This window comes from Pelecanus crispus, chromosome Z, assembly GCF_030463565.1.
Source record: "Pelecanus crispus isolate bPelCri1 chromosome Z, bPelCri1.pri, whole genome shotgun sequence".
Taxonomy (NCBI): domain Eukaryota; kingdom Metazoa; phylum Chordata; class Aves; order Pelecaniformes; family Pelecanidae; genus Pelecanus; species Pelecanus crispus.
This window is the reverse complement of record NC_134676.1, coordinates 29121226-29146280: the sequence shown is the minus strand read 5'-3', so window position 1 is coordinate 29146280 and position 25055 is coordinate 29121226. Positions and strand designations below refer to the sequence as shown.

Sequence of the window (25055 nt, the reverse complement as noted above, 5' to 3'; positions counted from 1 at the left end):
GAATATGAAGCAAAGCTAATCAGCACAATAATGTCTGTCTGTGGTAACAGTGAACTCCAAAGAATAGTTTTGATGTGTAAATGTCCCCTTTTGTTTCAAAGGCAGTGAATTTATGTGCCAGAGACGCTGTTTTTTCAGGGTTAATGCTAACTGTTTCTCTCTTCCAGAGGGAAGGAGAGGGAGCATCACTGCAGTGTTTACCTGCTTGGTGCAAATTGGGACAGCGGGCAAGGGTGGCACAGGGATGCGCTGGCTGGCAGCAGAAAGGGGGGCCGGTTTCATCATTTGCCGAGTCTTTGGAAATGCTGTTTGGGTCTGTAACTTTATGGGATTTCTGTTTCTCCAGCAAACATTCAAGCAGGAGCATTAACCCACTGACTGAAGTTTGTTTGGACTTCAGCCTGCTGACCAGATCTGTCTTCTGCAGATTATGGGGCAGGGGGAAGCAGTGGCAGCCCACTTCAGGTACGCCCGCATGAGACGCGGGAATGAAGAGGCTTGCGGGAGTTTCCCCGTGCTTCCCTGCTGTTGCCAGCGGAGCGGCGAGTCGCCCCTGCCCCTGCAGAGGTGCCCTGCGCGGGCAGACTGCTGCGCTGGGTGGAGTAGCAGGCCCGCACTAGCAGCTGGTCACCTTCCCTGTGATCCTTTGTAGGAAGGGTGTTCTTGGGGTTTTATGGTTATTTTCTCTTGATCATTTGAGTGCAGCTGTGTTTAATGAGCTGGAAAAGAAGTAGGTCAATAAAACATGTGTTCGTTGTTAGCAGAATACCTGTTGGACTGTGTGTGTGTCTGTAATTGACCATCTAAAGCTTCAAAGCTTAGCACAAAGACAATTTAATAGGGAATTCATACCTAAATAAATTAATATTAAGCAGCAGCAGACAGCTGGCAGGCAGTATGCCCTGCCAAGGTGAGACTGTGGGTATTTAATGCACAGACAAGTTATGATTTCAAGTCAGACCTATTTTTAAGTCTCTCTTATTGATATGCATTAAAAAACAACATGCCAAAAATAGTTTAGAAGCTGTGTGCTTTAAAGCCAACACAACTGGTAACATAGCCATGTAAGTAGGTTAAAATTTTAAATTATTTCAACCTAGGGGCATACTATGAACTTGATGTTAAAGTAGTATCACTGGGAGTGTCTGAGCTTGAGATATTTTTAAAATCTTTTATTTGATAACAGCAGAGTTAGAAATGGTGTGTTTACTGGGCTTTAATAAAAGAAAAGACGGCTGCATCTTCACGTGACTCCAAAACCTGAAGCTTTAAGACAAGTATCAAATAAATGAGTTGGAACCATTATGGAGCTTTATGATAAAGCAGTTTCAGTGGAATAAATGTAAATTTTGTCTTAGCCAAGAATTTGGTCCAAATTCTCTAGACCAAACTTTTCTAAAGAATTATTAGGCAAAACCTGAAAACTGAATTGCGTTGTTTTTACCTAAGCTAACAACTAAACAAAGAACAGAAACATGCAGAATAATGGTGTTTCCAGTAATTTTACCATCATCAAAAATCCAAAGTACAGACGTGAAGAAGAGTTATGTTGCAGACCTTATTCATCATAGACTTTGAATTCTTTGTGTTCTTTTGTTTCTTACAAGACAGTAACAAAAAAAAAAAAGCAGAAGCAGATGAGACTAATTAATGTAGGATCTATTATGATCTAATTGCTCATTTGCTTTTTGTGAAAAGACCTCTTATTCATGAAGGTGCTTGTTTGCCTAAGAAATGCTGCTTTTTCATGGGGTTAGGCTGGTTAAAAGTAACTAGCAGCATTAAAGTTCTCAGACTGATTTCCTGCCTTATTCAGTCAGCTGGGAAATGGATTAGGCTTCTCTTTCCTTGGTAGCTTTAGGGTCAAAATATTTTTCCTGGTGGTGTTTGAGACCCAGTACCAAATTCAGTTCCCACTGTGAAATCAGATTTACTGAGGTGCAAAGGCCTGGTTTCTTGATGGTATTTGAGATCTTGACTCCCAGTGAAACTGCTGGGAATTGTCCTCAGATCCTCGAAGCTTACAGATGCCTTTGCTATACCAAGTGGTCTGAACCTGCACGGCAGGTGTCCTGGCTGCTCCAGGGTGAAGGGCTGTGCTGCCCTGGCAGGTCCGGTGCTGCCAAGTGGTCTCCCCTTTCCGCCACCAACCATCAGCTCCCTAAACAACTGAACCTGCAGTATGGACAATCCATCGCAAATTGAGAAAGTCTTAGTAGGTACTAAGAAAAGCAATCGAAACCGATCATAGTGCCTTCTCCAGGAGGAAAGGCAGAGAGGCTGAAGTGCCTGGAGTTCCCTGGGGAATCAGCTGTCGCTAATGAATCTGCATGTAAACCACTGGAAGCATCATTAGAGACAAAGAGGTGCTGTGGTATTTGCGGGTGGGGGCTTCAGTGGAGCTCATGGGAGCTAGGCTGCTGTTTGCTGTTGAGCTGTAATGGCAAATGAGAGCCTTTTACCCTTGAATTCCTTTGAATATCCCAGACCCAGTAGACTTAGCACTGGTTTTTAGGTGTCTGCTTGTGCTTTGCATTATGCATGAGTGCCAGTGGGGGGATTAAATACAGCAGCTCTGCCATTTCAAATAGCTTTGGCCTGAAGTTGATGTGTCAGCTGTCAGTCCAGATGAACTTAGTATAAAAACCAGTACCAGTTATTATGAATAAATGGTTATATCAAAAATCTAACTCTATATATTATTTTCAGAGGAGTGATGGTTTTGAGAATCCTTAACATATTTTTTGCTAAAAGTGGCATAACTCTCTCTTCATTTAATGAAATTTTATTTTGTAAAGGCGGCCAACGTGACGCAGATCTCTGAAAGTCACAGCAAATTAATTCAGTGTGTATATGCAGTTTCTGCAAGATCTGTGCAGTGACTTCCCGCCAAAGTCCCCTCCCCCCCCGCCTTTTTTTTTTCTTGTTGAAACAGCTGGGAAGGAAAAAACCTCGAGTATCCAACCTGGCCTGACCTCAGAGCTGACCCAGCTTTGAGGAGGAGTTTGAATCAGAGGCCTCCTAAGATCCCTTCCAACTTGAATTATCCTGTGATGCTGTGAAATTAGGGTCAGAGCTGGAGGAGAAAAACTGAGGGCTTGCTATTAAAACCACAGAGACTTAAGAAGGTTTTTTTGCCTGGAGTGTTTCCTAGTGCCCTGATAATGTCTTCCTATCCTTCCCATAATCACCACTGTGGGCACTCCAGGCTTACCTGAAGAGCTCTGATCCTCTGGGGAGAGAGAGGAGGGGTGAAGGAGAAAATCCATGGCATTTATTTGATGTGGAAGTGCTTGCATCCTATGGCAACAGCCAGAAGGTGAGAATCAGTGTGACTAATGAGTTGTTTACTTGGCTTTTGTATCCCCACCCCCCCCAGAGCATGGGCTGTGTTTGTTTTAGTATGTATTGATCTCAGATTCCTGCAAATGCCATTGCTTTGTCCTTCACCTTCCGAGCAGTTTATGTGATGCCACTAATCCTGTCTCTTAGAGCTACAGGAAGTGTAGGGTAAAGTAGTTAGGATGCAGAATGCCTGTTGTGTTCCATTTCCCGTACAACATTAGCATGTTTTTAGCCAGGAGCTGTCATTTCTCTGAGTTTCGACCCAGACCCTGTTTGGAGAACTGAGGTCCCTTTAGAAACTCCCATGAAAGCTGGCTCAATGTGCTGGGGGCCTGCGGTCTGCCATTATTGTTATATTTAGGTTTCCTAGAAAAGTATTTTTATTTTGCAGGAGTGGAGTGTCCCTCTGCAGTTTCCTGATACCTATCCTATGGTACTAGAGCTAAACTCATGGAAAAAGGGGGAAAAATCAGATTTGTTTTTAGTGTTGGATTTGGCAGCATGTGTCTGTGTGCGTGAGACAATTTGTGATTTTTTCTAGAATTTGGTAGAAAGAGCCTCTAACTCCTTTTGAGAAAATTGGTGGGGGAGACAACAGGGAATGCCTGAGTTTTCTTCATTTAATGAAATGGTCTCAGCTGAGATAAAAAGGAGAAAAAGCTGGACTTAAGTGGTATTTTGTGCTGTGGTGTGGCACTGCTGGGCTGAACAGGCTAGGTGACCCCAAAATGTTGAAGTGCTGTCACAGATCACCTAATACCTGGCATCCAGCCTCAAGCACATCCCTCTTTGCTGGGGAGTTTGACCAGCCCAACGCTGAAAGAGTGGATTTTTCTGTCTGCTGTTCAGTTTTGTCTAGGGTATACATGGTGCAGCTGAAGATCTGGCTCTGGTGCTTGAGGAAAGAGTTACCTGGAATGTTGTAGGAGAAATGAATTTTGCATAACTGAGAAGCAGTTAAAGGGTGTTTCAGTTTGCACATAAACTAGGGGCTGGGATGTGGTGAGATGCTGACAGCCTTTGGCAGCTGCAGAAGTGAGAGGGATCGGGCACCTGGGAGTCTCACAGAAGACCCTGTGGAAGGGTCTGAGCTACAGTTCAGCTTTGATAAAGCTTTGGAAATCTGGGAATATTTTCTGCACTTATATAAATATGAAGGAAAAATCGTGTGCCTTAGGCGTAAGCAAGAGGAAGGCTGAGGCCACATACAGTCACCATCGCTTGTCCTTTCCGTGCAAGGGGTGCAGGACTGAGGCACTGGGCAGAGCCTAGCCCAGGCAGGAGGGGTGCAGGCAGGGGCAGTGGGAGCACGGTTGCTGAGTGCTGGTGATGTGGGTGCTGGTCTGGTGGGCGCGCTGTTGAGCTGAACACAGCCTGCCGGTCCATCACTCTGCAGGTTGGAAGGGAGCAGAAGAAAGGATAAATAAATGCTGAATTTAAAGAAAAGGAATAATAAAATTTTGTGGCTGATATTGGCAGGTGAGTTACAGTCACAGCGAAGAAGGCTCATAAAAGGCCGATGGTCCCTATTTACCTGGCTCTTGATCCATGCTGAGTTCTGACTGTCAGCCGTAGTGCAGCAGAGAATGGGCCTGGAGAGGGACTGGGGAGGTTCCCAGGGGTGCCCTGGCTGCCTGGGGAGTGCAGGAGAGCTTCCCCGCCATTGCCTTCTAGTAGCACCCCCTTTGCCAGCCCTCCTCTGCCTTGCTGTCTACATGAGTAATTGGTTTGGTTTCCTTTTTTTTTTTTTTTTTTTTGAGCATCCTCAGCTCTCAGGGTTTTTTAGTAGGCAGCAGCTGATGCTTTTAACGTTGGTTGTGGAGGGTTCATCCCTGTTTTGGGAGAGCATTTAATGAGGAGGATTTCTCCCACCATTCTCCTGCTTGGGGCCAAGGGCAGCTCATTTCTCCATGCTGCACTGGGGAGCTCAGGGGAAGCTTCTTGGCAGCTGTTGATGCTCTCCATAACAAGAACCAGTGCTGGCTGGCAGATTGGGCTGCTTTCCCCACTCTCCCTTCACCTGAGGCTGTTATTACCAATTCTGGCAGTTCTTCCACCCTCCCTGAGCAGCTGCTCTTGGGGTGCACCGTGCTGCCGCCTGCGATGCCAGCTGGTCTCCTGGCTCGGCTGCTGCCAGCAGGGCACCGGGCAGGGAGGCAGCAGGCACCCCTCCCTGCCGGCAGGCTGACTATGTCGGCCCGGGGACATATTGTGCTTTTAATAGGCAGAGCCTGTGTTGAGTGCCACCCGAAGCACAGCCAAAATCAGCCCTTTCCCTCCTCTGCTGCATTAAGCACAATCTTTCCAGCCCAAGAAGCCACTTGTCACCCTAGTGGCAGCTGGGATCTCACCTGCTGGGTGCTCTCCTGCTGTTCAGGTTCTCTGGATGCAACAGAATTTAAAAAAAAAAAAAATTAAAAATTAAAAAAAAAGAATTTAAAAAAAAAAAAAGAATAAAACCCCAGCTAAACTAGTGATAAATCATTTGTTTCGATAGTGACAGAATCTGATTTGTTTTTCCAGAACTCTGACAGTTTCCACTGCTCAGCTTAGAGTTGTAACAGTTAATGAGAAATGGTTTGGAAACAGCTACTGTTTTAATTGGTGAAGCAATTACTGTTTAGTTTTGATGGTGGAAAATAATGGCATGTAAGGTGTTTCTTTTCTGGGTTTTTTCAAATTTGTAATTAGGCTTCTCCAATTATGTACTTCATAAACTTTGGAAACAGATCTTTCAAATAAGTACTTACTGCCTGGTATTCTTATGCACATAACTTTGTTAAGGTGAATAGACTCACAGGACTTAAAAGGAATATTAATGTGGGTAAAATTACCCCGAAATGTAAGTGTTTTGAGGTTGGGGACCTTTCATCAGTAGGGCTCTTTTTAATAAATAAATAAAACTGAAATATACAGTTTCCATAAAGAAAAGCAGACGTAGGGTCTTTCTGGTTTCTTCTGTTGCTGCAAATTGTAATCTTTTTCTAATATGGCTATCAAAAAGAAATTAATGCAAAAGTAATCTTTAACAAAGCAGGGCTATTCGAGTAAGTTAGGGAGTTAAATCCTGCTGTGTTATGTATTACAAATAACTCACCTGTGATCAAGACTTACTCTGGATTTTCACCAAGACCAAAACTTGATCCTTTAAATCCAGTTTAAAACAGTAAAAACAAGGGAATTTGGGATTAATTTTCTTAACATCCTGTGTCATCCTAGTATGACCAAGCACTGCTTGCAAGCATACCTTGCTCCTGCCACAGCTCCTGCTGCAGTCTGAGCAGCAGGTATAACATATGTGTGGCTTATGATGGGAGCCAAAGTCCCAAAGCCTGTTTGCTCTCCCCAGCTGTGTGAATATCAAAGAGGAGAAGACGCTGAAGGCAGAGGCAGCAACACGATGTGTTCTCACATGCCCATCGCATAATCATCTACCACTGCTCCACATGCCCCGTGGCGGGGAGCAGCCGGGGAACCTAGGCTTTGGAGGGTGCCAGCAAGCTTGTTTTGCCTTAAACTCCTGCCTCAGTGAACAAGACTGGTGAAAGCCACATGCATCGGGGGAATGCCAGATGTGGGCAGGTGTCATTTTGAATTGCCACGAGTTAGAGTGACATGGTGTGTAAAGAACCGAATGACTCCTTTATAATAGATTTTCTTTGCACATACATGTGAGAAGGGGTAGGGACCAGAGCAGGCATGAAATGTCTTTCTAGCTCTCTGCATGAATGACCAAGGCTCAAAGGACCCCAGTGCTGGGTTTGCTTGCTCCTGGCGTTACCCATGTTGTGGGAGGGGTGCCAAGCTCCCCTTCTTCCTACAGAGTCCTTTTTACAGGGGGAAGAATGGAAAGTTAACTCTCCTGATGTAATAGCAGAGGTCAGTCGGGCCAAGATTGCAGTGAAAAGTATTACAGCCTGTCTGTTGCAAACTTTTCTCATCTCTAGGTACGAAGATACATGCTCCCGTGTTATGCAGCTTGTTTTTATGGTAAAAATTGCTTTGCAGAAATAAAGATGTAGAAAAGCCAGCTACTAAGGTGTAGCTCCTGAGGGCCTGAAGTGGTACAGAAAGCTGACGAGGGAGAAAACCCAACCGTAGTTGTTTTTTTTTTTTTTTAAGTAGTGCACAGATCATCACAAAAGCCTTCAGAGCTCAATGCTGGAAAACAAGTACCTGATTCTCTGGATGTGCAGGAGATAATTGGAAAGATAACAAATGAAGACTGTTGTGAAATAATTTCTTAGTGTTTGGGTGCAGGTATTACCTCCACGTCACACTTAAAGGATTGAGACAAGAACAGAGTAGGTAGTTTGTGCAAATAAACACAGTTAAACTTGGCAGAAGAAGCTGAATGGTTATACATCTGTTACAGACTGCAAGTGCCAGTCAAGTTGACTTTTAACTGGGTTTACTCAGTTGATTCTTTTTCATCCATAAAAGGGCGGCTTGCAAATAAAATTCCATGTAATAGTGGAAACTGTATTAATTTTACAATTTATTATTACTAATAAAGGTGCTAATTATGTGCTGTATGTTTCCCTCCAGCCCAACTATGACAGCATTTATGCCTTTGCATTATTGTGTGTCTGGTTATGCGTATAAATCTCTTCTATTGTAAAAATAGTGACAGTGACCATCCGTTGGATGACAGTGGACAGACTTGAACAGATTCCAGTAAATTTGGGTAAGGTGCCTCTCACCAGGCTGTAGTATAATTTGTAATACAGCATTGTTTTCCTTTCTAGACAGATGCAGCAAACTAGAAAATGGTGCTAATGAAAAAGTCAGAATTTGCTCTTTACGATGGCACAGGCATGGCGGAAGATGCATTGTCACATGTCCTTGTCTCGTTTGTTACAGATCTGAATGCATCGCAGACCCAGGGTCCCCAAACAAGCATTCAAAAACAGGCATCCAGCCAGCCACCACAGGTGGACGCACTGCTGCTGAACCACCAGCCTGAGAGCCTGCAGGATGCAGAAAGTGGAGGCGGAGTAGAGGAGAAGATTGTTTACCTCTGATGGCTCATTCTCTAATCTCAGTAGCACTTCGGAAATATAATTGCATTTGCTTTTCTAAATGTCCATAGTTGCTCTCTGTATGACCAAATGGCTTTAAGGATAGTATTTAATATTCAATGCAAGATTTTCCCCATGATAAATGTAACAATTAAGTTATTTTGAAACCTTTGTTTTATAATCTTTAATTTATGACATGATTTCAAATGCTTTGCAAGAAGCAATGGGTAGCAGGGGAGATGTAACATTTGTCATTGTAAAGATGCCACCAAGAACTGTGAAAGCTAGTGTTGATTTTCTCTTGAGTCCTCTTTTTAAAAGGGCAAGCTAAGAGAGATGGGCCTGCTGTTTGAGATTTCACAGTATGGATCAGTAACCTTCTAACAGTTGTGATACAACATGAGAAGACAGCAATGTAAGAATGATGGCTGTATCTTCACTGAAATATGCTATGTACCCTTAACTATCATGTCATATTCCTTATCCCCTTGCTCAGGAACTGCTCAGAAGAGGATGTTTTTTATGGTCTCAACATAATTGCATAATTGTTAAGTGTTTGTTCATGTCCCAAAGCTTATCATCATTTTGGTACTACTGCCAGTTTCTGCGCAGAGATGCTGTAAATGAGTTTGTTGTTGTATTATAACTGTACCTCATTTCAGTAAGTGCCCTTATGCATTAAAATTTACCAGATGAAACCATCTCACTGGTCAAAAGAAAAGAAAGGGGAAAAATAGTAGGCTTTTAGTGAACTGAATCCTTCTGAAACTCCACTGCTTTCCCATGTAGGAGCCAGCTAGCTTCCTGCTTTCAGGTTCACGGGATCATCTGTATGCTAGGCAGTAAGAAACCAGGACCTGTTTTGTGCCTTTTTGTCTTTCAGAAACATTTGTACACTTCTGTCGGATTGAATAAATGTTCTGTGCATTTCTGCAAAACTGTGACTTCGATTCATTGTCAGGTCCTCCAAAGAAGTTTGAAAACAGCAAGGGGGGAAAAAAAAAAAATCTCTCTGCCTGGTTTGCACTCTGCCCTGCTGCAGATGTGCCTGTCTTGGTCCAGGGCAGCCAATGCTGGGCTCCAGGCACCTCAGCTGGCAAAACCAAGGACGTGCCTATTTGAGCAGGCGTGGGCAGCCCTCTGGACTGGCCAGGTGCTGCTTAGTGTGGCTGACGGTATTGGCAGTGGTGCAGCAGGGATGCAGCTGCACAGCTCCTGAATCAGAGCTGCCTCACATCTGCCCAGCTCACAGGGCACAGGAGCGCAGGATTGCCCCTGCATGTTTGTCTGGATCAGCCCCAAGCATCATATGGTTTCCATTTTACCCTAAACCTTGTGTGGTGCAAAATGTCTTGCAGGGGGCAGAGTTTTAGACAGTAGATGTTTGTCAGCAAGAGTTCCCTGATGCAGAGGATTCTCTTCCAGGGACTGGTGTGCTGTTGGGAATATTCAAAAGCAGAGCTTTCTGAGTTGCATCTTACTGGGCTACCAGAGTAGCTGTTCAGTTGCTGTCTTGGGCTAACAATGGTGCAATTGACCTTCTTGATGAGCGGGACCTGATTCCCAGCTGGTATTAACTGGTGTGCCACAGTCATCAGGGAAAGACTGGTCCTGCAGATGTATTTTCAAGTTTCTATTTCCAGCCTTCAAGACTCATGCTCACCTGACAGCACTTATTTAGTATGTCTCCTTATAAGAGAAAAAACCTTTTTAAAATTTCTGGAAATGTTTTACCTTCTTTACATTTCACAGCTAGACTAAAACTAAAATGGGAATCCAAACTCTCTTAAGGGCCCTACAGTAAGGACAGTCCACAGCTTCTCTATTTTACCAGTCAGCACTGAATTCAGGGTTGCCATCTGGACAGCTTTTTGGCCAATTTCTGAATAGCCAGACAAGTTTCTTGGGATGTAGTATGTCCCAGGATATGTGTATTGCCCAGGGACCAGTGGGAAATGGGAAAAACTGAGTCGTTTTCTCCACAATTACACTCTCTGCATTTTATTATGCCTTCGCTGAAACATCTGGTACTGGTTACTGTCAAATCCAAGCTGCTAGATAGATAGCTGCTGTCCCAGCCCGGTGTGGGAATTCCCATGTAAGCATCTTGCCACTGGGAGAGGAAGAGAGGATACTGCTTCTCTCATCGGTTTTAATTGAGGGGCTGGGAGTCAAAAAGCGGCTGGCTGGGACTTCAGCTGTTGTGCAAATTCCTTGAGTCCCCTAACATCAGACAGCATCTTATTTTGCTCACCTGTGCTTACAGTAAAACTTCTGGCACTCGAGGAAGGCAAAGGCAGGAAACAGGTGGCCTCTAGATTTAGGTATTTTAATTGCAGAAAATGTTTAAACTATAGGCCAGTATGGTCTCGGCAGGTGCTCTTTATAACAAGATGTATTATGCACCTCTGAACTCTGGCCATTATTTAGGCATTTCTTAATACTTAGCAGAATTTAAATGCAGCCCCAATGAGACTCAGCCATTTTAGAAGGCTGCATTTTCAGTCATTGTCAGGCATATATTAATGATTCGTCTTCTTTTTTAATAGGAAAATCTCCCCTTGACCTTTATTACATTGTTTTGAAGTGGGCTTATTTGCAAGGCCTGTTGTTTTCATTTTTAACTCATCCCATACATTGTGTTTTGTTCTTGCCATGCTTCTCAAGGCATCTTGCCTCTGAAAGCTCAAAATCAAATATAGTCATTCATTTCAGTGTTTAAATTAAAGGAGCAGCTGTTGTACTGCAAATCTCCACTGCACTGGTCTGGGCTTTCTCTTTGTTTTTTCTTTTTTAAACTTTCTTCCATCATTTAACAAAGGGGGTATTTCTTTACTCTAATACCTAGACTTTATCCAGCATTTTCTCCTTAATGTTGTTGTATGCTAGTAAAGCTCTCATATCTGACAGCTTTGAGAGATTTTTAAGGGAAACTCACAACAAAGCTTTTTTCAGCAAATCTATAAAAAAGGTAAAGAAGGAATTAATGAAAGGCTCAAGCTTACAGTGGGCTGGATCCAGAACCTTGGATTTATGCATTCAGTCATTTACAGGATGAGGCCAAAATAGAGCAAACACTTTACTTTGCTGCTGTTTATTAAGGTAAACAACACAGCTGCATTTTTAAGAGATTTTTCACAAAGCTCATCCATGTAATTTTCAAATGACTAAATTAAATACAGATTAGGCTCTCAGCAAAACTCCCCAAAGATTGTTTACTAAGGTGATTAAAAAAAATACCTGTTAATTTTTGCCATGTAAGGAACATGAATCATTTTACTTAGAGTGCCCTGTGGGCTGCATTAATTTATATGTCACCCATTTAAGTTAAAAAAGTGAGTAAGATTTTTCACTGCTTCTTAATCAAGTGGGCGCAAATTCTGTAGTAATGTGCCATAACACGGGTAAAATCATGTTCATGGTGGTGTTCATTCAGAGAAAAGCAAAGAGGCTGTGCTCTGGTAAGTAATGTGTACAACTTGCTCCGACTAAATTTTGAAAGTAAGGAGAGTTGCAGGTGAGGCAGTTTTCCTTATGCATTTGATGACAAATGGGGAGATAGCATGACTGCTCGGATACCCTCTAATGATTATCCTGTTTGAAAAGAATTCCAACTCCAAATCCTTCCCATCCAAAGTCCTCACTATGCCCAGATTGTATTACAGAGGTAGAAACAGCATTCGTTATGGGGCATTAGCATACTGTAACAGGTTGGATGTCTGCTCTTTCTTATGGAATTGCAGTTGCTTTGTGACTTTTTTGCCAAGGTAAATGGATGTATTTATTGTTTTCTCATCCCTAGTAAAGCTCTGTATGTAGAAGCAGTGCAAAAGTAGCTGTGACTATTCTTGGTCATCTTAGTCATAAGGACAGCTATATGTTAACCTCCAAAAAGGTTTTCCTGTCTCACTGGCTCTCAGGTTCTGAGATAAGACTGTGAGGATGGCCTGAACTCAATGGCTTGAATTTTGCATACAGGCTGTCTTTGACAGGCTGATGTGAAACCAGAGTGTTTCACTTCCTCAATATAGAGGAAAAATGTTGCTCCTGGTTAAAGTAAGTAACACCTCACTTGAAATTAAAGTTTTCCTCTTTTCAGGACAATGTAGGACAAGAGGAAAGCTTGTTTCTCAGTGAAGGCTGGACAGTGTCAATGCTGCAGGCAAAGGAAGGACTTTGAGGATCCAAAGTTAAGTTGTGGCCTCCTTGGAAGCATGCATCAAATAAGTCATTTACATTGAGATCTGGCAGTGCTTCTACATACCCTATGGACAGAAAAAGCTTGCACACAGTTGTATCTATGAGTAAGATTCCCTTCCTTCTTCCAGATGGTTTGAAGACTCTCTCCCACCATGGAAATGAAGTCCTGGCCTCAGCTGACCTTCATTTGATATCTTGACTACAGCCATGCAAAATGTCTGGGCAGTAAGTCATGAGACTAGGAAATCCTGTTGATGCTATTGAATGCTGTGGAACATGTCTTAAGCATATCAGACTACCTTCCAGTTGCAGCCCAGGCTTTCTGTAGGAGGATTTATCAAGGTAATTTTCTTTAGTTTTAAGTCCTCAGTAAACATCTAAAGCTCTAGACTATAGGGCATGGTTGATATTTGTCTATGTCTGGCTCAGTAGAATTTTTACCATCAGGTGAAACTCAGGGGTACAGGAGGCAAAGCTTGCTTGTGGCTCATCCATGGATGGGGCGTGAACTCCTTGAGAAACTACAGGTGCTCGCTAATGGTTCAGGTGAGCTACGAGGCATGTTCCTCTGGATGGCCTTTAACAGCAACAGTGGGTGCGGAGGTCTGTGCCTTGACCCTGGCTGGATGCCAGATGCCAGCCAAAGCCACTCTGTCACTCCCCTCCTTAACTGGACAGGGGAGAGAAAAGCATAATGAAAAGCTCGTGGGTTGAGATAAGGACAGGGAGAGAGCACTCACTCAGTCACTGTCACAGGCAGAATAGACTCAACTTGGGAAGTCAGTTTAATTTATTACCAGTCAAATCAGAGAAATAAAAACTAAATCTTAAAACACCTTCTCCCCACCTCTCCCTTCTTCCTGGGCTCAACTTCACTCCCAATTTTCTCTACCTCCTCCCCCTGAGCGGCACAGGGGGACAGGGAATGGGGGTTGCGGTCAGTTCATCACATGTCGTCTCTGCCGCTCCTTCCTCCTCAGGGGGAGGACTCCTCACACTCTTCCCCTGCTCCAGCATGGGTCCCTTCCCTGGGGTGCAGTCCTTCAGGAGCAGACTGCTCCAGTGTGGGTCCTCCACAGGATCACAAGTCCTGCCAGCAAACCTGCTCCAGCGTGGGCTCCTCTCTCTCTCAATGGGTCCACAGGTTCTGCCAGGAACCAGCTCCAGCCCGGGCTTCCCACGGGGTCACAGCCTCCTTTGGGCGCACCCACCTGCTCCAGTGTGGGGTCCTCCCCGGGCTGCAGGTGGATATCTGCTCCACTGTGGACCTCCATGGGCTGCAGGGGCACAGCCTGCCTCACCATGGTCTTCATGGGGTGCCGGGGAATCTCTACTCCAGAGCCTGGAGCACCTCCTCCCCCTCCTTCTTCACTGACCTTGTGTCTGCAGAGTTGTTCCTCCCATATATTCTCACTCCTCTCTCCGGCTGCAGTTGCGCCATGTTTCCCTCCCTGCCGCCCCTTCTTAAATATGTTATCACAGAGGCGCTACCACCGTGGCTGATGGGCTCAGCCTTGGCCAGCAGCGTGTCCGTCTTGGAGCCGGCTGGCATTGGCTCTGTTGGACATAGAGGAAGCCTCTAGCAGCTTCTCACAGAGGGCACCCCTGTAGCCCCCCTGCTCCCAAAACCTTGCCACGCAAACCCAATAGAGGAGGGAAAGGTTCCAGCTCTGGGGCTGGTATATGGCTATCAGCTGGACAGTGCTGGCAGCTTGGTAATCCAGAAGACCCAGCTGTGGAAGGACTGAGCCATTCGGTAGCACTGAAGCTGATGTCACAAGCTGTGCTGGGAGCCGGCTGCATGTTCAGTGCTGCTTTGCTGCACAGTGGGGTGGTGGGGCGCCAGGGAGCCTTTGCGTCAGTCAGGTCACCCCCCCAGTCTGGCTCTCATCCCTACGGTACCTGCCTTGAGGTTGAATGGTTGTGTGCAGGTTGCAAGAAGTGGCTTACAGCCCTGGGTAACCACTCTTGACATGTAAAATGAATGCTGAATGCTGAAGGGTATTTCACAATTCAAAGTAATTATTGACAAAGGGTAGGGCTCATCAGCTGTTTTACTGGAAATCTTGGTTTGCACAGCAGAAACAGTTCCATTTCTAATTCTGACTCCAGCTGTTCTCATTTGATTTACAGCACAATTCTTCAAAGAGATCAGGATAACAACTTTCAAGGACGATATAGCAGCATTGCATGAGACTGCCAAAAAGACGGTAAGCAGTTTAATTTATTTTTAAGGGGTTAGTCACTTCTGCTTGTCCTGTGGGCAGGACTGAGTTGGAGTCTCATGAATTAAAAACCCCGTGAGATGGCTGGGACTCCAATATGTTTCTCCAATATTGTGAACACGGCTAACAGAACATGGTTTACAGATACCAAACTCAAAATATTCTTCCTTCTGGGAAATTGGGAGCTCAGAACATCTGGGTGACTGAAATTCCCCAAATGCAGTCCTTCCATCTATAATTTCAATTAAGTGTAACTCAATTAGTGCTCACCACCTAATTTCCTGATTGCCTTCTGATAAGCAGAAGCATTTCCCTAAACATTGCTCAGGTGTTTCCAACCTATTATTTCTGCAACTTCTGTCAGCGATTCTGGGGTAATTACAGAGATGGGCCTGAACATAAAAGAGATCTGAAGGCCATCAGATATTTGGAACATGCAGACCTGAATCCAAGCTTGAAAGACTCAGACAAAATGCTTCACTACAACATGATGTTTTTCAAACTCAGGTTATGAACAGTCAGGCAAAGTGATAAGGACTCAAAAATAAGTGACTGGGGAAATAAACAGCACAAGTAACAGTGGAAACCACTTCTTCTGTACAGTGTTCAGGGAGTTACTGATGAAAAAAGTCCATAGAGGCATTCTATGAAATGACATTATCATAACAATAATTTATTATTATTTGATTGGGGGTTTTGTTAACTGAGGTTTAGTATGTAATTCAATTATTGGGTAGCTCTAGTGCTGAAAGTAAAGCTGAATATGATGGACTGGGTTCAATATGGTGCAAGAATTCACAGCCAGGTAGCAGGAAGGATTATCTTCATCCATGGAAAGGCTTTTCATAGACTGAGGATCTACAACTGGCAGAGGAGGAGTGTGAGATTGCAGTCTGGTCCCACTGGAGCTGCTAAACTTTCCTGGAGATGCCAGGTCCTGCCTCTAGGTCCATTGCTACGGCATGATCGCTCCCCCAGCACAAAACCAGGATGCTGTGGGCCCTTTCCAGCAGGCATCTGGCCTGTGCTCTTCTCCCCAAGGGCAGAGGTGAGAGCGTGTGGGGAGCTGGCCCACAAGCCTGGCCCATGGTGGTGAGGATGGTTTCCCCATGCTGCCAGTGTCCCCTCTATGCTAAAATGAGGATTTCTTCAGTATTGCAGAGTAGCTGTGCACTGCACATATCACACAAGCAGCTTCTCATATATTTGGTGCTCTCTGTTACGTTGCCATTTCAGCTACTGTTAAAAGACATTTGACAAGGATATGAAGTAGTGCCTTCTGAAATGCAACATCTCTCTGAAAATTCAAAATTCATTTAAATTTTTACAAAGCAACAAGGGTCAAGTATGATTATAGTAAGTAGCAACATGTGTGTTATTTAATCTTCAAAGCAAGTTTTACCTTTAGAGGTCCATAATTTACTCAGTAAATATTGTTCCTCTTACTTCAAAAGGAAGCAATAATTAGATTATCCCTGGACTCAGAATAACATTTAATTTGTATGTACTTTCAGAGCAACATAGTTGTCTGCATACAACAGCAAAATACTTCTTTTCAACTCTGTGTGTATGCTGTCAGTGTTTAGAGTTGTAATTTAATACCCAGAGGAAAGATATGGCAGTGCATGAGATGCAAACACGCAAAGGTTTTCCAAGCCAATGTGCCCTCCATGCCCTTGCCACTGGTGCACAGTTATGGCCTGAAGCAACCTGCTCCTGCCTCCTCCCCACCCGCTATTATACCCAAGTCCCTTCCTGAGTCACTTGTCACTTTTTTTGTTTTGTTTTTTACACAGGGATAATTTGTGGGTTTACGGGATGATAACTGGTGGGTGTTACTCTGGCCCCAAGCAGCACCCTGCTCCAGCCCCACCAAGGGAGGCTGGCCTGGTGGCAGAGGGGTCCTCTGCCAGCCCCTTCCCACAGCCAGTCCTCGGGAAGGGGCTTGCTGGGCATGTGTGAGGTGGAAAACAGCAGGGACAGCTCATGCTTCCCTCTTTGAGGCTGGCCTAAGAGGTTTTATCCAAACAGCCTCCCATTGCCTTGCTGGCTGTGGGAGAGGCTGGGTTAGCAATGGGTTGCTCCTGGCCTTTGGCCATCAGGACTGCCTTCTCCGGGAGGCTGAGACAAGCTTTTCATTCCTGGGAAGCATGGGGTCCCAGCTGGCAGATTAGCCGGACACTATTGTGATGGAGACATCCAGTCTAGTGCCTTGTTCAATGCAGCTAGAGAAGGTGCAACCGAAAACCAAGAATGGGGGTCCTTTGCCCACCCAACCACTGAAATAAGCAGCTCTTCCATTAGCTGTAACAGCTGCAGTTACTCCAGCCTCCATTAAGATTTAAATAATGGGGATCACACCTTGCCAAAACACATGCGTGGAGCCTAAGCTGATAAGATAGCAGGACTAGAGATATAGGAATTACACCAAGGAAATACTTTTTTGCTATTGATATTTTCATAATCACCTTTATCATATGAGTTGCAGGTGCAGCACTGCAAAATATTCCTATTCATTTTCTGAAGCCTGAGAGTTTCTTTTAAACATAAAAAAGTAGTAATGGGCTTCTTTCTAGGCTTTGAAAAGGAGTGTGTCTGTTTTAATGTGACTTAGCTTGAACACTATTATACATTTTAATGAGGTAATGCATAAGGAGGGTCAAGTAGCGCAAGGACTCGTTCTGTTCCCATCGACACCGACACTACATTGCTAACACAGAAGTAATTCTGTGGCCATAATTTGAATAAAATATGTAGTGTAAGATGCTCTATTGAATATTCCAAGTCAGGAGAGTCTGTTGAGCATCGTTGCCATGGGGACTGTGTGAAGGTTGGATTAATTAAGGCTTGAGAAGATGCTGTGGAGTACATAGTGTCATTTGTGCTTTCTGCTTGTAATTAACATGTGTGTGTGGAGGGGAGAAACACAGGAAGAGAGAGATACCCGCCTTAATTTGTGTGTGACAGCTTTTCAGGTAAAATGAATTTTTGGTATATGAAAAGTGATGCCTCTATACATGCTAAAAATACAAATTAAAAAAGAAAGAAAAAAGGGACTAGCAAAATCAGCATCTGGCTGGGTCATCATGTTTCACATGAAAATGCCAGAATCAGACACAAGCTTCCCTCCTTCTTCCTACAAAATCCAGGAATTCAAAAGAGCTGGTTCACCTGTGAAGTAGATTAAGATTAAAGAGTAGCATTTAATGTTAGCCTAGAAAGCTCAAACATATCATAGCTTTTGGGGGCATTTATATGCACACATAAATTTATGCATGCGAAGAGAGAGGGGATAGCTTATACACATGCATGTGTATGCAAAGTTCAGGCTTCCTTGCTGTTTTACTGAAGTCCGTTGGGTACTGCTGAGCTCAAAGGAAGCACTGAAACACCATTTCAAACCCCTTTCTCTCCCTGTGCTCAATGAGCATTTGCTCTATTGCTATAGCAGGGCTTGAGATCTTTTAAGATGGTGTGAAATTCTTTCCTCTTTGCCTAACAGTGAGTGAGTAGTGCCCAGTTCTCTACCGGTGTTTCAGCACATGCCCTGAGCTTCACGGGGAAGGTTTTTGGGCATAAGACACTGCACATAGGAGTGGCACCCTCCAAAGAGGGATGTGGACATGGTGGTGGGCATCTGCTCTTCCACTGCTGTTCCTCTTCTCCTGCCACCTTCACACGGGGAGGTGGACAGTCTCAAATTTTCAAAGCCTCATCCAAAAGCAAGAGGGAGGAAAAACATTGTAAGCTATCCCATGGAAAAAACATTGCCTGAACTTGGTCTTTTGAGCCTTTAGGAAGTGGGAATCAGAGCAACCATGGTTGATTCATGAATAACTGGTTGCAATCAGACTGCAGCTGCTTGAAAAAGAAATGCAAAAAGTGTTCACAGTGTTTTCTGAAAGTATTTCATTGAAAAGAAATCAGCTTCTCAGAACTGCACACATTTTCTACAGCGGAGGAAAAGTCTTTGTAGTGTTTTCAAGTGAAATTTTGCAAAAGCCCACAGCTCCATGTTTTAAGAGGACAAGTGTCCAGCATTTCTTGATTAGAAAATGTGTTCCTACCATTCCTAGTAGTAAGAAAAAATGAGTAATTTTCATCTAAAGAGATAGAGGGCAAGAGCAAGGATATTAACTTGCTGAGAGCTATTAAATAAAAGATTTCTGTGGCATAATTCTCATCCTATTTTAAAAAATTATTTTCTTAGCACTTTTGGCAAAATTTCATACCCAAGTCTGCTGCTCATATAACAATCACGTACTTGAAATACTTATTTTTAAAATAGAATTATTTGTAGTGTAAAACTTTCTGAATCATCTGTGTGGCTGAGGAATGAAAGGTGATGGATGGTTTTTTTCCGGATTTTGAGAAACAACAGCCTGTCTAATGAATGCTGAAGTATGTCTCTTTCCCAGGTGCTCGATCCCCCCCCTCTCTCTCCAATTTGCCTGCTAAATCTGCTGCATTTTCCTCTCGTTTCTTAATATTCAAGGATTATCTCAGATGCTCTCTTGAGAAATGTGGCTTCCTTAGGGTTATGGAAATAATTAGAAAGGATTACAGCCTGCTTTTTGAATGAGTCTAGATTTATTTCTGTTCTTCTTGTTGCTAATGAGAGGCTTGCTTGTTCTTACTTTGATTTAGAAAACTTTTTTGCAGAAAGAAAGTAAGTACAATGTAATCCACAATATGAAAAAATAAATCTTTGAAAGAAAGGTAAAAAATCAACAGAAATGGCTGAGTGGTTTTTATCAAATGAATATGCTTAAATAAAACATAGATAACCTTTTAAACAGAGAGGACTGAAATAGACTGGAAGTATTGATTCAGCTACCAAGTCAGTAGGAAAAAGCAGAAATTCAATGAACCATCTAGCAGGAGTGTCCCCAGATTTATGATGAAATTCAAGTGAATTTGGTTCAAGTAAATTTGCTCTTGTCTCTGCCCCAATCCTGAACCTTTAAGCAAATGAAACCTGTACCATTTCTGTAAGTACATGCAAACTTGTCTTTTTAGACACATAGAACTGTTTCATCCAGAGTATACTTTCCTATTACACTACTCCAGACTTTCCTTATATAATAGTTTCTGAACACATGCATTTAGTTATCAGCTACTTGATTTCAATGGCAATTTAGATGCTTTCTCAGTTTTAGGTAGATGCCCAGATACCATTTTGCCCCCAGTCCCTGCTCCTTGGCTCTTTGGTTTTGTATGTTGTTGGCTGATCTTACAATTATTTGCCATCTTTTTCTGTCAAGAGCTATTTTTCCTTTTCATTAGTAACACACAGCGAAATGTTGCTATGTTTTTAAATTAACATGAAAGCCTTCCTACACTTCCTTATTAGATGACTTTCACATACCAGTCTCCCTTCCTGGCCTTCAAATTAGTCTTTATTTTCCCTGAGGTCCTTAATTGTCTGTCTTGCTTCATGAAACAATAACTGAATGATAACTCTTGATCTTTTGTATCTGAAGATTCTTGGAATATGCCTACACCAACCAACACCATTAAGAACCTTCAGCTAGGTATAAATCAACTAGTTGGGACGCTAGAAAAAATGTAGCTGTGACAACCTCAAGCCTCACATGTGCTGAACTCCTTCACAGGGAGAATGACCTGTAGTGAGTGCCATACAGCTGCATCTGAAGTGTTTGTGGTATCCAAGCTAACTTGCTGAACATTGTTAAGCTTGGACATTGTTAAGGTGTTTTGCATCTCCCATGTCAAAAAAGCCCAGGGCTTTCTCAGGAGTTGTTTGGTGCTAAAACTATTGAATAAGGCAGGGATAGGCATTCATATTCTATATTCATGACTTAATTTCTTTGCCTAGCACTTATTACTGAATTTATGACTTGACTTCTTTAACAAGGCTTTTGATATGGCTTCTCCTATCACTCCTGAAACCAAGTTGGGCAGGGTATTTGTCAATAAAGATAAACTAGAGTCTTGCATCTGTACTGGAGTAATGTTAGACAGCAGCAGAGGCTGGAATCTGGGAGAACCAGACTGAAGGGACCTGGAGACCCAGAGAAGGAGTGCTGGTCCCCAGTGGACCAGTTGAGCTGAGTCAGCAAGGTACTCTTGCAGTGGGGAAGGCAGAGCTGCAAATTCAGCAGTGGTAGCAAAAGTAGAGCCAGCAGGTCCAGGGAAGTAATTATTTCCCTCTACTGAGTGCTTGTGAGGCTACTTCAAGGATACCATGCCCAGCTTGGGGACCCAGTACAAGACAGTTATTGGAAACTGGAGTTTGGGGTCCAGAGGAAGATGGAGTAGTTACTATACAAGGAGATTCTAAGGCAACCACAACGGCTTAGTCCATGGAAGAGAGAGCTGAGCTGGGATCTTACTGCTGCCTTCACCTGCCTAATGGGGGATATAGAGGAGATGGAGCCAGACTTCTCTCAGAGTTGCCCAGTGAAAGGACAGGAGGCAGCAGATGCAAATGGCAGCAAGGGGAATTCCTACTGCATTTAAAGGAAAAACTCTTCACCATGGTGGGGGGACACATGCTGGGACAGATTGTGCAGAGAGGCTGTTGCATCTCCATCCTTGGATATTTTCAAAATGTATCTAGCCAAGACCCTGAATAACCTGACTTAACCTGGAGTTAGCCCTGCTTTGAGAAGGAGATAGGACCAGCCACTTCTAGAGATCTCCTTCAACTTAAATTACTCTCTGATTTTGTGAGAATTACTATTGAATCTATCCCATCTCACCCTGTCTACCAGCATATAAAAGCTTTGTTGTCTGCTTTGCTCCACTAGAGCCTTGGTATTTCATTTGGGTTTTACCACCTCCTTGATTCTGATTCTGACTTAGAAAGCATGTAACAGATATTTACTGCTGTGAACAAACAAGTTTCTACTGTTATTTCAAATTCCATACTCCGCAATTACACAGAATTATTTCCTATCAATGCAATTCTAGTGGTCACTGTTCTTTACCCTGGATTTTATTACACACTCAGTGCTCTCTGTAGGGGATGATATGTAACTGTGTTACCTTAACTAATAACACTGAAAAGGCGTTTTCCTTCTCTGGATTATTTGTTTTGTTTCACCTTCACTTTAGCAGATGTTCTGCAGGCGGTAGGTTCAGGAGATGGGCTGGAATTTCTTTTCTTAAAATATTCTTCTTGGACTGAAGAACACAAGCCTTGGCTTCATATGCTGTCTAGAAATAATACATAAGGCAACCAAGGATCTGAATAGTGATAAACATCAGTCCACATTGTTTCAGTTGTTTATCAAAGCTACGGAATAAATCTTAGCTAACATAGAATTTGCTGCTGAAAACCTGTGCTCTAATAGGTATTTTTGCACACAAGCTATGATACATACTCCGAACAATTTGTGGCTCTTTTTTATCATTTAAATCCTCCCGATTATTTTTAAAACACAGAGAATTGATTTTCAAGTTCTTTCACTTGCACTGAAGTGTAATTTGAGGTTGTGTGGGGTTTTCTTTAAGCTTTTTAAGAAACCCATTGAAATGAAGGGGAAGACTTGCATTGGCTTTAACGGGCCCAGGACAAATGCCCTTGTGAGTGTTTGGGAAAAGTGCCAGCCAGACATACATGTGTCACTTTATTTACCAGGGACAGAAGCACTAGTGGTGCAAAAGCCATTGGCAGACCACACAGCGTGTCACCCATGGGGCTGACAAAGAGGGTAGGGGTGTTTGGTCCTTCTTCTGTTGACCTTGGTGAGGCTGCCTGGGACTGCTGCCTGCAGCCATGGCTCGGGGGGAAGGCAAGCATCTGCCTCCCAGGAGTGGCATGGAGGTCCCCAGCTCCCATCCAGTACTGGCAGAAGAGGATGGTATCATATGATTAATGACCAGCCAGGTAGTGTTGTGAGGCATTTCTTTCTCAAGGAGGTCAAAGTGTTTGGCCACTGCTCCTAGGGCCAGTTTAGAAAGGCAGAGCCTGAGAAGCACCATGCAGCAAAAAGAATGCCACATCCTGCACTCTAAGCGTTAAGACAGCTTCTGGGGAGAAATTTTTCAGACTCCTCCTGCCACAGTGTGCACCTTCTACCCTGGGAGTTAGCACATGGACATTAAGAGATGCTGCTAAGGGTCAGGGCATGCCAGCAAAGACTCCAGTATTTGGGTACTGAACTGTTCCTAGCTGATGGTTTAAGGATAGGCTGTAGGAATGGATGTGGCTGATTAGTAAATAATAGCAGAGAGGAGATAATGAGCTTTCTGACAGACTGAGAGCCATTAGAAAAATTTCTTGGAAAATCAAATCACCTCTGGTATTCCTCGCTATGAAGAGCAGGATGTCAGGGCTGCAGTGACCTGACATGATGTATTATTTGGTATTTTCAATATGTTTTTTCTCATTAATCATGAAAGTTTGGGTTTTTTTCAGCCTTGCTAAAGGAAAGAGTAAAGGATAAGGGGGGTGTGTCTGGTGTCTTTCACATCTGAGGATGATGTACCCATTTGTTCAGTTTCTTAAATGTCACTGCTTCTTTTGATATTCTAGTATCAAAATCTGAGTGACTTTCCCTGTTGACAGCCAGGAAAAATTATTTGGAAAACAAAAGCAAATAACAAACTTTAAAGATTCATGGGAGTCTGGCCAACATAGCTGCACGCCTCTCCCCACCAAGCCCAAGTGGACTAAAGATGTGAGAAAGAGAGAAAGATGGGAAACTGGTTTAGTGATGGGGTGTCATTCAACCGTCCATGTGCTAGAGTGAAATGAGGGACCTCATGGTTTCAGTCTTTCTGTGGCTGCAAGAAGGGCAGGAAGGGAGGCATCTGCCTCATTCCTGACTCATCCTGGCCAATCCTCATGTGATCCTTCTCCCACCACCAGTGCTCACTGCCTGCAGGAAATAGGGGGTATGATCAGTCTCCCTTCTCGTTGCAGGGTTACCTGGATGCCTAGCTGCAGAGCCAAACTGGGTGCAACTGCAGGAGCAAGGGAAGCTCATTTCCATTTTAATGGTGGGAGTTGAGGAAGTACTGATTTACTAAACCAAGCAGTGACAAAGTTTTCAGCAGCACCTATGACTGATCTCAGAGGTCTGGTCATATTCATCATATGGCCATGCAGCCAACCCTCCCCAAGCAGAGAGCCATTGGGAGGACATGAATGCTGTATGCTAGAAAAGCAAGGGCCTGGGAAAGTTGTAATGGAGTTCCTGAGGCCACTGAAGGGCTAACAGCCAGGAACTCTTCTATATGAATTTCCCAAGACTCTCCTATCTGCCTGATCACAGCCTAGCTCTTTGGCATGCCAGAATGCAGCAATTTTTCAGAAAGCACAGAGATAAGATACACTCTGGGAAAAAATGAATTCAAAGTCCAGACTGACGAAGTACAGCTGTGTCCTTTCACAAAAACAGGTGCATTTTACTTATATAGAGGGAATACATATAAACAAACAAAAAAATAAGAAAAAAAGCAGGCTTGCAGCCAACATAAAACCTCCTGTAACCTCAAACAGCTGCAAGGGTTTTAACTTGATATTTGCAGAAGAGAGCTGATGCTTCCGACTAGAAATGTTCACTGCTCTGCTAATTCAGGTCAGCATTGCACTGGGTCAGCTGGACCTGCTGGCAGAGAGGGGACATGAAAATTCAGATGCATTGCTCTATCTATCTATCTATCTATCTGTCTGTCTGTCTGTCTGCCTGTCAATGTCTAAACACATCTGTATTTGCTTGTTTCACTGAGCAGCTGTGGGACCAGAGTCTTGATTATGCTGGTGCAAGCCCGTAACTCTATCTTTGACCTCAATGAGTTCATGCCTATCTACATCTCTGGAGTTGAGAGTGAGATTTTTGTCCCACTAATTTGCCACTTCTCAAGCTACCTCCTGTCACCCCATGTGGAAGACATGAAACAGTACACTAGTATCTCTGCTGTGCTGCTCTGCCTCAGTAGGAAGTTGCCTGGGGAATTTATCTCAGGCTGCAGAAAAAAAAATAATGATAATTGTTTCTGTTTCAGCAGTTCTTAGTTTTGTTGCCTTTGAACTGTGTCTGGAAACAAATACCTTTCTTCTTTATTTTCCTCTTGGGACTGTCAGTAGATCTGCTTTCAGGTGGTTTAATGAGAAACAAGCCTCTGTCGACATTGTTTAAAGAACATGATTAATTGCTTGAGTCAAGGGCTGCAGCATGCCTCCATCTAATACCTAGAAAAGCAGGAGTCAGGGGCAGGACTGTACCCTGTCAGCAGTGGGGCTGTTCCTGGGCACAAAAAAAGCCCAGACATCCCCCACTACACCACCCCA

The 25055-nt window shown here is 43.6% G+C and overlaps 1 protein-coding gene across 1 annotated transcript in view; it reads left to right on the top strand.

Moving 5' to 3' along the window:
* The window catches only part of ARHGEF28 (Rho guanine nucleotide exchange factor 28), a 62370-nt gene extending 54001 nt beyond the window's left edge, over window positions 1–8369 (top strand). Inside the window, exon 28 of the mRNA XM_075726134.1 lies at window positions 8209–8369. Coding sequence (XP_075582249.1) covers window positions 8209–8369 — 161 coding nt within the window. The remainder of the gene's footprint in view (window positions 1–8208) is intronic.
* The last annotated feature ends 16686 nt before the right edge of the window (window positions 8370–25055 follow it).